A 16,197-nucleotide genomic window follows, 5' to 3' on the forward strand; every position below is an offset into this window, starting at 1 on the left:
GCTGTAAAATCTTCAAACAGAATAGTGGCAAAATGCTGAAATTAGTAACACAGACAAGGTTTAGGAGTAGAACAATCAGAGAGGAAATGAGAGTGCTCACGCTCGAGGTTTTAGTGTCCCCACTTTTCTTGCATCATCTTTTTAGCCTGGAACAGAACCTGCATCGTCTTTTTAGCCTGGAACAGAACCTGCACCAACTTTTTAGCCTAGACCAGAACCTGCATCATCTTTTAGACCGGATTCGAGCCTACATAGAAGAGCCTCTTTTAACATAGAAGTAGCATCCACTCTGGCATTATTCGGAATCCGCTGCCACCGACGAGATATTTACAAAGACTGCCGGCCCCGTGTTAAACTGCGAGCCTCAAAGTGGGTCTCAATACTTATTTTTTATTGTATAATTTCATTACTCTCTTATTGCCTTCTTATTTTTCTTATTGTTCACCATTGTAATCATTGTTTTATAATCGATAGTGACACAAAAATGGTAAGGGGGCTCTACTGTAGAGCCCCGCGGACGTGAGACAAGAAAATACATTGGGTCACCCAATTTGGGTGATTGGTATACTCCTATACCTCGTCTCTGTTAGTAACCAAACGTTATTTAGAAAAATACTTACCGTCGATAATATTTGGCTACCAGTTTCAGCAGTTTGCCACTACGTGTAATGGCGCTATTTTCACATTTTACGAACTACTATTACCTTCACACGATATTTGACAATCTGCAGCACTGCAGTTGGTGATAAGCGCCATTCAATGACAAAATATATCTCGTACCTGCAAAACTGCATTTTTCGAATGAGTTTACATGGGTCGTTCTCAGTGATTGTTAGTACAGTTCAATCATGGATGGAGATTTACAACGTTGCTTAGACCTGTTAAAGGAGAACGAGGAAATCGTTAGGCACAATGCGGAATGTGCATTATTGACTGTCTGTCAAAACATCTTGTCTCATCCCAATGACAAGCAGTTTAGAGAGGTGGGTCTGGAGGATCCTCTCATTGAGAAGCTGCTTCCAGCTGTTGGAGCTATGGAATGCTTATTTGACATAGGATTTATCGAGGTAATTATATTAAGAAAGATAATTTTCAGCTTCTTGAAGCTGCCTCGCAAAGTCCTGGCATAGTTTTAACGTTTACATTTGTTTAACAGGCTACAGAATCTCTGGTCCTACCAGCAGAAGCATCACTCTGCAAATTACTAGCTCTGGAGAATCTTCTGTCCGAAAAATGCTCAACCAAATACAACGTGATAGACAATACCGCAGCCTACAACATTCTGCCAAAAACAAACAATCCATTGGAGAGAGCCTTCTTCACAGAAATTATCCATTATTTCCAACGATTTCACCATTACTACGAAAACCGACTTTTACAGACCAAAGCAAGAAAACTGATACCCATCACCGAACTCGAGATAGCAACAATGAATAGAATGAGAGAACTGCAAGAGTAATTTTGCACTATAGTTTTTTCATACACGCTTTTGTCTTTGTATTTTTTCTCTAACACATTATCGTCGCAGGAGGATTAAATTGAGCAAAGAAAATCCAGGAACAGGTGCCAGAGGACAATTCGAGGAGAGCAATATCGACGCCAAGGAATTGTTTCTAATGGAGCTCACACATTGGTTTAAGTACAAATTTTTCACATGGGTCGATAGTCCCAGGTGTTCAATGTGTATGGGTAGTTGCGAATTACATAAGGTTGTATCTTCCGAAGATCCTAGGTGTCCGAGAGTAGAGATACATAAGTAATTAATTAACGCTTTCTTTTATAATGTACAGGGCGAGACAATAAGAACTCCCTTTTTTCTCAATAAATAGACGAATTCGACGATCTGTAACCAGGTGATTTTGAGTTCACCTCGAGCCTGACCTTTTCTTATAATAACAATAGAAAAAATTTGAAGTTCTTATTGGTTCTACCTGTGTACCAGCTACCATTAATTGAAACGCGAACTGTGTATTATTCTAGATGTACTAATTGTGAAGCATTTGTCAAATTCCCGCGTTACTCTGATCCAGAACCACTGCTGACTCTAAGACGCGGACGTTGCGGAGAATGGGCCAATGTATTTATGCTTTTCTGTTGTTCGTTGGGATACGACTCGAGATTTATACAGGATAAAACTGACCACGTTTGGATAGAGGTATAGATGAACAATATAACTTGTTATAACGACGTACAATATATTTACGAACGACGAACAATGTTTTAGGTATGGTCGATTACTGAGCAGAGATGGATCCACGTAGACCCGTGCGAGGACGTCATAGATCGTCCTTTGATGTACGAAAAGGGTTGGAACAAGAAATTGAACTATATATTAGCGTTTTCAAAAGACGAGGTACAGGACGTTACATGGCGGTACACGCGGGACCAAGCAGCCGTGATGAAAAGAAGGAATCTCTGCTCCGAGACTAATCTGTTACAGTTCATCGAATCATTAAACAAATACCGACAGTGTTCCAACAATTATAGTTCGTTGCGTAGGCAATACGTGACCAAACGAAGGCTATTAGAACTTGTAGAATTAATACATATGCCGAACGAGCAGAATTCCGATAACAATGTGAGTTATCAGGGCAGGACAACCGGTTCCTACAAATGGAGACTGGCGAGAGGAGAGATTGCTCAGGTACAGAACAAGTCCGCGAATTGGTAACCCTCGGTGAATTTGTCTTGACCCATCCTTTTCTTTGAAAATGCTTCGGGAGTTTGTTGATAGACCTCTAAGTTGTCCGAAGATGAAAATTGGTAGCACTAATTTTTAAGATCGTAATGCAAACTTTTTGAATTGTTCGTTTCAGTCGAGTTCAGGAGCAAGCCATTCTTGGGATATTTCGAAGTATGGCGAGACATTCCATCTATGTTATTCGATCGTTAAGGACGTGTATAGGGTAATGGACGATGACGATAGAATGGTAGAGGAAGTGCCCGGTTGGAAAAACGGTGCGAACGAGGTACAAGGCGGAGTGTTCCGGAAATCAGAGTCCGATTGGAAAATGGCGTACCTAGCACGTTCGCCCGAAGCCGTTTCCGGGCAAGTGAAATGGAGTTTTCTAATAACAAATCCAAATTTATGCGTATCGACGTTCCACTTGCAAACTGTGATACAAGTATTTGAAGAAGCGAACGTGTCGTGGCAGTTGGAAGCTTTCTTCGATAGCACGGACCCTAGAAAATCTCTAGTAATTTCTATAAACGATTGTGCCAATTATTCCACAGATCGATTAGAGGGATCAGTAAAATTAACTCTTACGGCCACGGTTTCCGGCGGTAAAGGTGACTGTGCGTGGCAACACGCGCAGCTTTTCCGACAAAGTTTAGAAACCAAAGAGGATCGGTCTTTCATAATTAATATTCAATTAAAAAAACGTTAGTTACATACAGCAAGATTATAGATTAATAAAGGTTAAAAAGTCCAATATCACCAATGAAGACATTCTACAATTTAATTTTCTTTTGAATTAAATAATCATAGTGAACAAAGTATTCTGAAACTGTTGCTCCTTCAGCAAGTAATTAAACTGTAATTAAATTGTAAATAAAGACGAGCTCTCGGGAGTTTATAAGCTTGAAAATGTTTATTCCATATACAAAATAAGCGCGCTAGAGATGGCACTTTCGAAACATCGTGTCCAATGAACATCAAATCATTCGTTAACTACAATTTCGTAAGCATTAGTAATATGTTTGAAATCCGTATGCTTGGCCACCAATTCGTCGAAGTTTAACATTTTAAAAAGTTTGACAAAAAGAAAACATTTATGTCGTAACTGGTGTAACATCACATCATCGTTCGGAAGTGCTCCGGAATAATTAACATCGTTTCCATTTGTAATTATATATCATTGTGTTCGATCAAAGACCTCTGATTGCGAGTACAAAGATGCGAGATACTAACGAAAGACGATAAACGATAACGAAATATGCAATGATTCATTGTATAAAGCATAGAATACTTTCAGTTCTACAAAGTTTCTTTTCTCAGGAGAATGTAGAGGAATTTCGTAATCACTCTTACGAACGCAAGAAAAGATAATTATAATAACAGAGTGCAACAATGTTTGCCAAGATACATCACAGTAGCGGTGTACAGTAAAGTAACTTTTTAAATATTTTTCCGATTCACTTCGCGATCAAAATTACAATGGTCCGCATGTTCAATATTTCTGCCTACCATTCTTTATTTACATGTTCTCTGCATATCCCAGCACCAATTTAAGCCTGACAATGCCATCGTAGTTCTATACGTACATCGCGTAACATATTTCTTACACATACATACAAAACATATTTAATATCTACATCGACATATAACATTTACGACTATTTAAGTAATAAATTCGAATAACCATGCCTCGTGACTGTTTATGCTGGTACTAAATAATGTTGCTTGAATATGATGTATAAAATAACAGATAGGCACTAGTGTTCTGTGATTTAACTTGGTTTGCCGTAACTTCTGTTACTGTCTGATCGTCGTACTTGTACCACCTGTAAAACAGAAAATAGACATTAGCTTCTGCAACAACGATACAATAAAACTGGAACACCAATGAACATAAAATGTATACACACTTGTTCTGGGTGGCATTTTTACAAAACGCCGTGTAATGGCCGCCTTCCATGGTTCCGTAGTGATTAGACATTGCATATAAACTGTAATCGTAGCTACGAATGTTCGAAATGGTAAGTGTATTGCTGTCTGTAGCCAAATACGATTTCAAATTAAAGTCCGTCAGGGGGAAATCGACAGCAGTGTTTCTCTTCTCGAACCAGCCACCACTCTCTGCGAAACGATTCAAGTGTATCACCACTATAGGCGCGAGTTTGACGAAATCAAACTTTTTCGTAGCTTCTCTGGGCGTCTGACACTTCGGACACTTCCAACCGACTACTTTCTGGCCGGTCACGAATTTTAATATACAATCCTATGAACAAAACAATTCGTCTAGAGTTAGGCAATTAATTATACGCTATCGATTAACACGAGAAGATGGCGCTTACATTCAATGTACACCGATTGGAGTGAGGCAACGATGTCGTCAGACTATTGAAACTTTCGTACGTAGTGCTACTTTGTTTACAAAAGCTACAGGTAATGGTGGATCTTAGCTGACCGAAGAACAGGTCGGATATTATCGATTTCATAGATCCCATTGCTTTGTCCCACGCTTCCTCAGCAACAGTCATTTCCAAGGGAACCTTACACTTCTGCAAGTATAATACAATTAGAGCCGAACGATCCTGGAAATAAGAAAACATTTTTTTATTCGGAGACATACCCTCTTCAAATCGTTGTGCATCCAGTCTAGGAGAAACGTTAGGAATTCGTGGGAATCCTGCTGCTCGTAGCTTTCAAATTGTAATTTGTACTGCCCAACTACGATCTGTAAATTACAGTTTTATAGGTTTAATTTAATTTTATTAATAGGTCTAGCGTCATTTGCATTCGTTAAGTGTAGTATTGAGCAAACCTTAAGATCATGGGGAGATATACTCTTGTATTGACCTCTCCAGAGGGCTTTAATCACTTGAGCCACCTCTTCCACGACTTGTCCTTGAGTGTTGTTATCGTTGTTCTTGTTAAGATCCTCTATATACAAGTTGTCAGTGAAGTACTTCGCTAAATGCGTCGTGTTACTCAAGCATTGTATAATGCTATTCATGTAACACGAGTTCCCCAAGTTCTTCAACCCTGTAATGCCTGGATGCTGTAACACGAAAGTCAATACACTTAGCAATCTTTTCCACATCGACTCGATCGCACTCAAGTTAAATATTATATTTTATCATGATGTAATAGACATTGTGGATTTTATAATCTATTTGGCACTTGCGGAATTTTAACGAAATTAATTTGCAAATACTAATAACTCATCTTCATCTTTCAATTACCTTTCGAAAGTAGTGAACGTTAAAATGAGGCGAAAATTTTCTAGGCAAGTTTACCATCTTTTGGTCCGCAGTACAATAACAACACTTCCATTCACATGCTTTAGAGTATTATTCATTATTGTTTAGTATTATTCATTTATTATTATTCCGTCACAACACGATGAACGCACATTGTATGAATCGAGTCTCCGAGGTACAATGAAGAATGAACGGGTATCGGTTATTAATGTGACGTTGGTCGCGTAAATACTGATGTACATGACGCACCACGATCAAATTGGATTCAGATACCTTACAGCTGCCGAACGTTTCTGCCTTCACGTGCTTTTTCAAGTCACGGGCTTGGAGAAATTTCTAACTGATCATTCTTGTCGATTTTATCATTAATTGTTCTCAATCGCATCAGTTTATCTCTGCGTCTAATCAAATGCGTTCCATCACGTGCGTTTCCAGAAATAGATTTTTTAACTATTATAGACTATAATTATATTTTTATATTTACCACACTTCCATGAACAGGTGTCATTCTCTCTTCACGATTTGCCCAACTGACGTGAGACACTTTATTCTCATTGCCCAGCGTACCATTTTGGCTTTGCAGCGGAGTCTGTGGCTTCGATGTCCTGTCCACCCTTGGCGCTTTGCGATCTATCAACTGAATAAATGAAACAAATTAATCTACACCTTTCATTTACGTAAAGGATGATTCTCCAATTTAAGATGGATACCTGTAGCAAATTAGGACTAGAATACGAACGCTCCAAACCACTGCCTCTTGACGAGGAACTTTCCGATTTTAAAGGCTTCTTGTGAACACTAGGTTCAATATCCTTCGGCGGTTCTTTCAGGTTATTCTTTGCAGTTTTCCTTTACAAATGGGAATAATTATTATTAGCCAGCAGATTTTTATGCAAAATAAACATTGACCGCGTTAATTGTAAGACACAGGAGCTACATAGATATGTATTTCTTTTTAAAGTAATTTTAATAAGTTGAAAATAATAGAATAGTATTTTTAATTTCATTAAGTGTTTTCACTGTTTCGTATTTGATATACACATTCTCGTAATAAATATCTGCATATCTATGCAGTCTAATTATTATAACGTCCATGGGGCTAGATATTTATGACTCGACCTGACACTTACTCTACCAATTTTTTTCTCGCTTTGGCTATGTTCTTCATGTCCAGCTTCGCGGAGGCAAGATTAATTTCTAAATTACGCTTCTCGCGGTTGTCGGCAGTGGTGAACTCGATCGGCTCCGTTCGCGAGTAATACTTATTAAGATCTTCTTCGAGCTTCTTGTACTCATTTTTCTGTTGCATAAAAGTGAAGCTGTCTTTCGTTTTATATCGTTAAATTTCGTTAACTTATAATGTTGAACGTTCGTTACCTTTTCCTCTAGTTTCCGGCATAGAGATTCCAAGTTACCACGGATGAACTCCTCCTCGTTCGAGCCTTTGTACTCGGTGCTGTACTGCATGCATAAGGCGCGTTCTTGCTCCAGGATGTCCTGCTCCAAACGCATGTGGATTTTCGCGAGTTCGTTCAGCTGTCGCAGCAATTTCAACACGGCCTTAGCATCGGACGCATCTAACAGAGACGGTTTATTGCTGCGATCGACAGTCGGTTTCATGATGATATCACTTTTCTTCCTTACGTTTAATTTCCTTTCGTGTTCGAGCTTTGACGAACCTTTGCTGAACCGCTTCCAAACGTCGTTGCTAACATTGATCCGTTCCAGCTCCACGGAACTGTTCTTGATCGTGGAGCCATTGTTCATAAAGTTGTTTGATTTTATAGTAGATACATTGCTACTTATGTCCATGTCCATGTGCTTGTAGACAATATCGTTCGTGGAAATGTTCGTCCTCGCAATCTCATCCTTATTTACAGACTTTAGGCTATGCAGTTTCTTCTCGCGCCATTTGTTGACATCGTCCTCGTCGTCAAAGTGTATCCATTCAGGGTACTCGATGGTATCCAGTATTTCGCTCGAGACATTATCTAATTTAGGCTCCGCGATGATATTAGGGTTCGTCGTATACGCTGGATAGCGAGTTAGCCATTCCGCGTAACCCCCGTCAAGAATAGTGATTTTTTTGTGTTGTATACCAGGGTCCCAATTCTCTAAAATCTTTCTGAACACGTTCAGCGGATTGTTGGGCGTCAGAGTCTTGCTCGATGTATTCCAGTCGAGTAAAACGGTAACATCGACGTGCTGTGCTCCTCTGTGTCTGAACAAGTCCAAAGCTTTCTTCTCCTTGCGAAGATGCCTCTCAAAATGCGACGCTAATAACCTGAAACCATTCAAAAAAGAAATTAGGGCACAATAATATCCTTTCCTCGAAAAGAAATATCGTTTGCTTACCCAGTCTTTATCTCAGCACTCGGAATGTTGATATATTTATTAGACCTTATTCTGGAGCTATCAAACTGCGATTTAGACCTAATGTCGATTATCAGATATCTGCCGTATATGTCTTGAACCAATTGAAACAGCTGTTCACAGTTTATGATCTCTTCATTATCGCCAGCCAGCGGGTCTCTGGTCGGTGTTTCTGGCAGTTCAATAGGACCGTCGATCGAGGACATAAATGAGTCGATAATAGCATCATTATCGATCTCCATTTTCTCCAGACTATTGTTCTTTCCTGTCATTCTTGCTTTTGCTTGCTGCTTGTACCTTGAGTCTAACCTTCTATTTAAGTCTGCAAGTATTTTTTTTACTTCATTGATCTACAATGTAAACATGATATATAGATTTCTCTTGTTTTTACTTCTGGACAGTATTGTGTCAAAGTATTGCGTGTCTCTTCAGGGCTTTACAATTCAAGAGACCTTGATTTGTGAATGGCAAAACTTAATAAAAAACAACCGGCTTCCCACCTGATTAACGCTTAAATCCGTCAGTGAGTATATTTTGTCGTCTTTGTACTCGTATGTTGTTTTCAACCATTCTATAGAATTTAGCCATCTGGTCAACATAATGAACCTGTCCTCCTCGTTCCCATGTTTTGCTTTGTCTTCGGCTTTGTTGTACATGACCGGTAATCTTTTGCAGACTTCAGTCGGTCTTTTGTTTACATAATCGACTTTTGCTTTTTGCAACAGGTCGTTTATACTCGTGTACGTTAAGGACCTTTTCTCAGACATCTTTGAATTCAACATTGTCGACTATGTGTGTACACGACAATGTGTCATGAAGGTCTACAAACGTGAAACGATACAAACAAGTTTTCGATCGTCCCGTAGTAAAATTTGATTCACAAAAGAAAAAGGTACACAGGTACTTACATTTTTTTTCCCAGGATAGCTGTTGAAATTAGGATGCGCACATTATGCAAACTTAAACTGTCGGATAAAACTTAGAGTTTCTATTCGCGAATAGAAATGTCACTTCGTACCATTCCCTCTACGCTATCGTGCTCTCTGTCGTGAAGCATAGTAACCTTTATACGAACTGTACGTGTACGCATAACAAAGCTGGATAACCCAACTACAATCGCATTAGCGGTTCTACGGCAGATCTCCTTAAGCACAGCTGAATCTTTTAGGTTGCATTCAGTTACAGTAACGCATACCCATGGCTCTCCAACATTTTAGTAACGTGACACTTGGTACGGAACATGTAGGGCTACGTGTGTTGCCGCACCTTGCCGCAGCGCTAGCGTCGCCGGCGTGCAAGCGGCAAGAGCGAGTCGCCGCTCTCGACTCTGCGTGTCCGACGACCCAAAGCGGATTTGCCGCCGTTGAGATTCTTAATCTCTCTCTCATGTAACAACCTTCCTCGAAGAAAGTCGCAATAAAGTTCTCTGTACTACAACACGCAACAGTGCCTTCCACCAGTTTCCGGTTTCCCGGCGGTAGTAGGCCGCAGTCTGGAAATTCCCCAGACCGTAAACCTACAAACATTTCGACCCGACGCCATCTGCCATTATTTGCCCCAAAGTATATACAGGATGATTAAAAAATAAATCGCACAATTTACTGACGTGTCAATTCAAGTGGTTCTGAAGCGCTGGAAGTGTAACGGCACTGCCAAAGAGGCGCAGAGAGTGCTCATGCCCAGGGTTTTTGTGCAACCAATATTGTTTTGCCCGATGACCCAAATTTAGCCTGGATCAGATCCTGCACTCACGGTAGGGTGTCTCCACGTTTAGCATGGATGAGATTTCACATTCACGTTTAGCATGGAACAGACCCACACCACGGACGAGGTATAGAAGTAGACCAATCACCATATGGGTTTTCGTGTCTCACGATCTGAAATACCGACATCATAAACAACAACTATATGATGATAAATGTTGCAACTAGATCCACGAGAAGCTTAGACCATATACCTATAATAAATGGAAGGACCTCCGATCGAAGGAATACAAATTTTAGGTAAAAAATATCAATTTTAAGAAAAGGAACTTTTGAAAAATTCAGAAGCAAATTTCAATCAGAAATCCAGGAAAAAAGGTGACGATGTTTATTGAATGACAAGGTAATCCGAAACAAAAACTGTGTGTTTCGGTTAGTAATTCAAAGGAGCTTACCAAGAAGCTGAAGGTGGACCAGGAGAAAACAAGGAAAGCATTGAAGGCCCATAGTAAGGCACCTTAGCCCATAGTAAATTCGATAGCCTAAAGTAAATTCTGATACAATTCAATTAAATACACAAGATTTTATAATTAGTCAGTCTTAAATTTCATTTTACAATGTTATCGTAAATTATAAATAAGGCGCTATTAGCTCGATATTATTCTCTATTTGTAAGATTACTAGAAGTTCTTACAAATAGAGAATAATACCGATTTCCCGGGTCTCACCACGAGGAGGTTGCTGCACAAGAGACCCGAAAGGAAGCCAGAAGGAATTCAATACGCTTCCTTCTGACTCCCTTTCTTACAATGACGATTTATAATCTTACAAACTAAATTTCGCAGCCTATGTCGAGTAATTATTGCGGAGAAAAAGGTGTGAGTCGGAAAAGAAGTCTCCGATCCACGGGAGGTGAAGAACGAATCAGGCAGAAGGCTCTGATTCTTTCGGAGAAGGAAACAAAACCGAACCAGAGCAGAAGGCTCTGGATCGAGGGGTGACGCGACGCGTACAATGCTTGCAGCCCAACTCCAGCCAGCATCGATACCCGACGTGTCCTCACGAAGAGCGATGGCCGAGAGAAGCGTTCAAATGATACCCTAAGTTTCCCCCACCCACCTGTTGCCAGGCAACGACTAGCGTTGAGGCGACTCGGGTGGACTTACGGCAGGGAGGATTTTACACGAGTGAACAGGTCTCTCGAACATCCCTCTCAATGGATCTACGCCGAGCACCGGTACCAACCGGTCTGGTACATGCAAGCAAGGTCGAAACGAGTCTTCGTACGATGCATTGTCTTCGTTCGATGATAAACTGCAACTGTTGTACTCAATCTGAAACAGATTAATAATGATTAGACACAAAACAATGGAGGAACGCTGAAGGCGACGAAACAAAGACAAAACGATGACCCCGTACACGAGTACGGCCTACCTAATATGCACAAGAGTGCGAATCTAACCGGCTCACGAGAGCCAAGCTAAGCGCACACACGAGTGCGGCCTGACCAACAAGAAACCAACAATAGTAGATGAAGTCAAGTCACCTGTGGCAATCTCTCCACAAATTTTCAAACAAATTCGTTGGATAGTTTCGTTTTTATAGATTTTTTGCCGCTTTTTGGCCATTTGGCACCACTGTGCGGCGTCTCGCGATTCTGGCATCACGACTGAACGAGTCTGGTCGAGCTCGATGAATGCGGTAGTGTTCATACGTCTCGTACTGTTGCGTTCGTCGTTTATTTTCTCACTACAAACGTGAAAGAAAATAATACAACTACATTCTGAATCAGTAGTGAAAAGATTGTCATCTTGCAAAAAACGATCAACTACATATAATTATTGATTAATTAATGCTTAACTCTTTCTAGATATTTTGCAAGATTCTTTAAAGCTAAAGTTTATGTTGTTTAAATGAAATATACATGAAAATATATAGTAAATTTTAATTTAATTCCTTTTTGAAGTTCAGTTACAAAATATATCAAAATGGTTGCGTATTAATGTAGGAGGCAGACGCGCGTGAGCATGCGTGTGTTACATACATATAGGGACTCTTATTAATATGTGGATAATCTTAAGAAAACAATAATTTTTTTAATATTGGACCATACAACATGGATTTCTTTTTTGAGAAGTTAGAAAAATTGGTTTGCTACATCATGCGAAAAAAATTTTTTGAAAAATTAAACTTGGTCGAAATTGCAGAGAAAATAGTCAAAATTGTATTTTACTACATTTTTAATGGTAGGAAACCAATTGTTCTAACTTATAAAGAAAATTCAGAGTCGCATGATCCAAGATTAAAAAAGTTATCGTCTCTTTAACAGTATTCGAATATTAATGGGAGTCACTGTAAATGTTTGTAAAAAATTCATTACTGCTTTAAAATAAAATTTCAGTTTGTGAAAATTATGCTAGTTATTGATCACATTACTAATTAAATTTTCTTTTGTCCGCCACTTTACGTATGTAGGGTAAGAGACCCAATTACTGTGGGGGTACCAATTACTGTGCCTATATTAATTATATTTATTTTTAAAGCATAATAAATATTAAAAAAGAGACACTAAATTTTTTTCATTAAAATCAGTTAATATATACATATGTTATATATCTCTGTTTTAATATTCATTATGCTTTAAAAATAAGTAGATTTAATGTATGCACAGTAATTTGGTATCCCCACAGTAATTGTACGTAAACGTTTTGTTGTGATTGTTTTGTGGCAATTTGCGAAAATATACGTGTCTGAGAGGAGACGTTTACGGGTGTAGTGAATCGAAGTTTTCTTCCTCGGAGCAAGTAGATCGCGTTACACGTGGAAACAGGATGGATTATGTAATAGAAGGTCACATGTTTGCCAACTCGTGGAAGATCGAGGAGTTGAGGTCAGACACGTGGAACACGTTTGTCTCTTGTCCGGGAGAGGCACACGCGACGACTTTACACACAGTCTACACACACGGAGAAATCTACGCACACACGTGCAATCGAATCTGCGACTACACTGCTTGTCTCTCGACAGTCTCGACGCTGACGAATGCATGAACATCGTTCGCGCTGTTCTTTCTTTTTCGCGAGCCTGAATCGAAGGATATCTAGGTCAGTTGTATTTTTTATCAAATTAAAGAGAGGAATAAATTCGCACTTGCTGGTCGTTGCTTTCATCGAAATGGTCATGCGTATAAACATACACACACACACATATATATATATATATATATATATATATATATATATATATATTATTTATTTATTTTTATATTATTTATGCTAATTTATTCCTTTCTTTAATTTGATAAAAAATACGACTGACCTAGATATCCTTCGATTCACGCTCGCGATTAATACAACAAAAGGGAAAGAGGCAAACAAAATGTTGGCACATTTGATTTATCTAATTTCGAATTATGTAGTGAAAGTGCAGTACAGAAATTCTACTATACTTCGATCTTGACTTTAATGATATAACTTTTACCTAGGAGATCACCGTTTTTCCCTTAATGTTGGTAAACTTGATCGCAATCTTCTTTGTCGTTACCTTATCGTTCGCTTGGCAAAGTTCGACGAACCAGCAATCATTCTTCTATTCCTTATCTGTGTAGAACGCCGGTAATGCAATACCGTCGCAATACATTTACATTTGCGACAATGGAGCGCAGATGAAACGACCTATCTATGTAGTTTCTGATAAAGGAATGAGTTAATATCCTCGAAAATGCAGCATGTACACATTTGTAGCGAGGCACACTGCCATCGCGATTAATTCATTTACAGAAATTGGATTCTGAAGCAGCAGAAAATAAGAGAGGCGTGCGCCTTAACGCGATGCGTATTGCTCCGACACGCATGAATGTCTGGAGGAAGAGCATGGCGCGTTTAGGTGTTAAACGTATCAAATGTTTCCTGTTTTACTGACATTAATTGTTTTACAGCGACCCAGTTGTAGTTAACATCATTTTCATTCATTCCAATCAAAAGGAAATGCCGATCGAGCAGTCTGTTCAACCAATTCGTCTTGCAGAAAATGCGTGTTCATACCAAATATGTACATATAGGCTAAGGGACCTAATTACTGTGGAGGTGCTAATTACGGTGCGTATATTAATTATATTTATTTTTAAAGCATAATAAATATTAAAAAATCGGTACAAAATGTATTCGTAATGAGTTGCTAGCCTAACAAATGGAGGCGAGCTTTGAAGATGAATGCTAGTATATCAGCTTCTTGCTTTTATTCTTGATCTTGAAATCCTGTGGTTGAAGTACAATTAAGTTTGCGTACAAAAACTGTGGGCATAACTTTCATAACGTTAGAAGACACATGTTTGTTGTGCGTAATATGATCAGTATTTAAGAACATATTTTAGTCGTTTATCACCGATTAAGTAATTCTCACGTCTATAGAATTTTTATAGAAAAGAGTCGAAAGAGTGAGATGTGGCAATATTATGAACGAAATAAAAATAATAAAAATTAAATAATATAATAACTAAAAATTTCATAAATAAAAAATATGAATAAAAATTCTTTAACGAACATCGAACGGTTTTACTTAAATTGCGTTTCCAACAAATACTACTCATTAAATGTTTATACTCGTAACACTCGTTTTCCTTTACCGTCTTCTACAGTGTCAGTTTAAGCTAAATTTTTCTTCGCATGTAGATCGCATGTAGAATTTACATTTAATTGTGTAAATTTCCTCCATCGTTCCGACACGTGTCATTTCTCCCTTCTTCTTCTTCAAACGGCGCGACTCATAGCAGTATTCATACCCTGACGTAATTGTTTTGACGTGGTTAATCATCGAACTCCTTGTTTCCAATGAATAGGACGCTGTGATCGCGAAGGATTCGCTTCGCAACAAAAACTGAAGGGAATCGTTGAAGCAACATGAAAACAGCTTGAACCATGTGGTTAAGATGGAAGCTCGCTGCCCACATGTCGACCAATGCCAAATAACCGATTTCTCGAAGTTACACGAAACCGCTTAGTTAGTTTTGTCTCTTAATCGGTAGGTAGTTACCGTCTAATAATAATAGGCTGAGCAATTACGCTAATGCGGACAATCGCGGCGAGACGATCGTTTCGAACTAACGACGAAGCAACCGATCTCGACAACGGATATTTCGCGTTTAGTCTCAGAATTGAAATGATAAATTTTTCGAAAAAAAATACACTCGAAGCGTTACCTTCAAAACGGAAAATAGAAACTTTCTCTCTCCGTGAAAGTAAACATTCGTAACACCATATAAGATGCGTGATATAATCTTTAAATCGAAAAGTGCAACGTTCACTGCATGCATGCTTACTTCCAGAATAAAATATGAACGTTACATCACTGGTGATAAAGGAAAAGAACGACACAATGTCAGCAATGCTTTTTCTCCGAGGAGAATTGCCATACTACATGATAATTTACGAACCACAAAGACATTAGTTTGGTTGATCAATTATTCTTGTACAAAGTTTATTGAACTATTTCGCATCGTCGAAAGGTAAACAAGTACACGGAATTAAACGACGAGTTAACGAAAGTTACTCCGATACTAATGCATTTACAAATAAAATGCGGATTTTATGCATTTGCTTCAAAAATGAGTAAATAGTAAGGGCGTAATTTAAAACCGCAAAAACGTTAGAAGAATTTCAACATACTGTTATATTATTTTCAACATATTGAACATATTAAAAAAGGAACAAAATATCTATTTCGCTCCAGTTTGTTGCAATTCAGGTAGAACATTTTTATTTTGCATAAAGATACGCTGTCTATTCGTATAATTATTTTCAATATTTTGGCTTCCTGATAAGTGGACCGCGGATTTCAAAAATTAAAAACATTAGAAGAATTTTCGGATATTGTTGCCTAAAAGATAAAACTTGAGTTTCCTGCAATCGGCTCGGATAACGTTTATTTTGCTTTCACAAGATTTAGAACATCGATTCGATGCGTGTACCATAAGAGCTGGGTATAGTTCTGATACATGCAGGAATGCACGTTCACAGTGCATACGTGCTTCTCCGTGGAAATGTAAATTTTGTTGTTTTGCAGATAAACGGTCAATACCTTGGTACGAACGAGTGTTCAACACCTCTGCATGTTCCTGTATACACATCCCACGTGTTTCTTTCTATTGGTGGAAGAGTTAACCACTGCTCGTTGATATAGTACACAGAGTATTCAG

At 38.7% G+C, this 16,197-nt stretch overlaps 2 protein-coding genes and 1 long non-coding RNA gene across 3 annotated transcripts; 2 read left to right on the plus strand and 1 right to left on the minus strand.

Annotated features, from left to right (window-relative positions):
• Positions 1 to 744: 744 nt before the first annotated feature.
• On the plus strand, positions 745 to 3,577 carry Pngl (N-glycanase Pngl). Its single transcript, XM_076787969.1, has 6 exons — positions 745 to 1,067; positions 1,157 to 1,455; positions 1,529 to 1,756; positions 1,981 to 2,155; positions 2,225 to 2,644; positions 2,817 to 3,577. The coding sequence occupies exons 1-6, from the start codon at positions 849 to 851 to the stop codon at positions 3,387 to 3,389; spliced, it is 1,914 nt and encodes a 637-aa protein (XP_076644084.1). The 5' UTR covers positions 745 to 848; the 3' UTR covers positions 3,390 to 3,577.
• Positions 3,575 to 10,153, minus strand: LOC143354148 (uncharacterized). Its single transcript, XM_076787968.1, has 13 exons — positions 9,834 to 10,153; positions 9,210 to 9,549; positions 8,802 to 9,122; positions 8,284 to 8,651; positions 7,306 to 8,212; positions 7,059 to 7,228; positions 6,639 to 6,777; positions 6,413 to 6,565; positions 5,490 to 5,726; positions 5,298 to 5,402; positions 5,020 to 5,226; positions 4,591 to 4,943; positions 3,575 to 4,506 (listed from the first exon to the last, which is right to left on the minus strand). The coding sequence occupies exons 3-13, from the start codon at positions 9,081 to 9,083 to the stop codon at positions 4,392 to 4,394; spliced, it is 3,036 nt and encodes a 1,011-aa protein (XP_076644083.1). The 5' UTR covers positions 9,084 to 9,122; positions 9,210 to 9,549; positions 9,834 to 10,153; the 3' UTR covers positions 3,575 to 4,391.
• Positions 10,154 to 15,103: 4,950 nt separating this feature from the next.
• LOC143354151 (uncharacterized) lies at positions 15,104 to 16,183 on the plus strand. The gene is made up of 2 exons (XR_013082280.1): positions 15,104 to 15,507; positions 16,065 to 16,183. It is a non-coding gene; the product is annotated as an uncharacterized LOC143354151 (long non-coding RNA).
• Positions 16,184 to 16,197: the final 14 nt, after the last annotated feature.

Source organism: Halictus rubicundus, chromosome 5 (genome assembly GCF_050948215.1).
Source record: "Halictus rubicundus isolate RS-2024b chromosome 5, iyHalRubi1_principal, whole genome shotgun sequence".
Classification (NCBI taxonomy): Eukaryota; Metazoa; Arthropoda; class Insecta; order Hymenoptera; family Halictidae; genus Halictus; species Halictus rubicundus.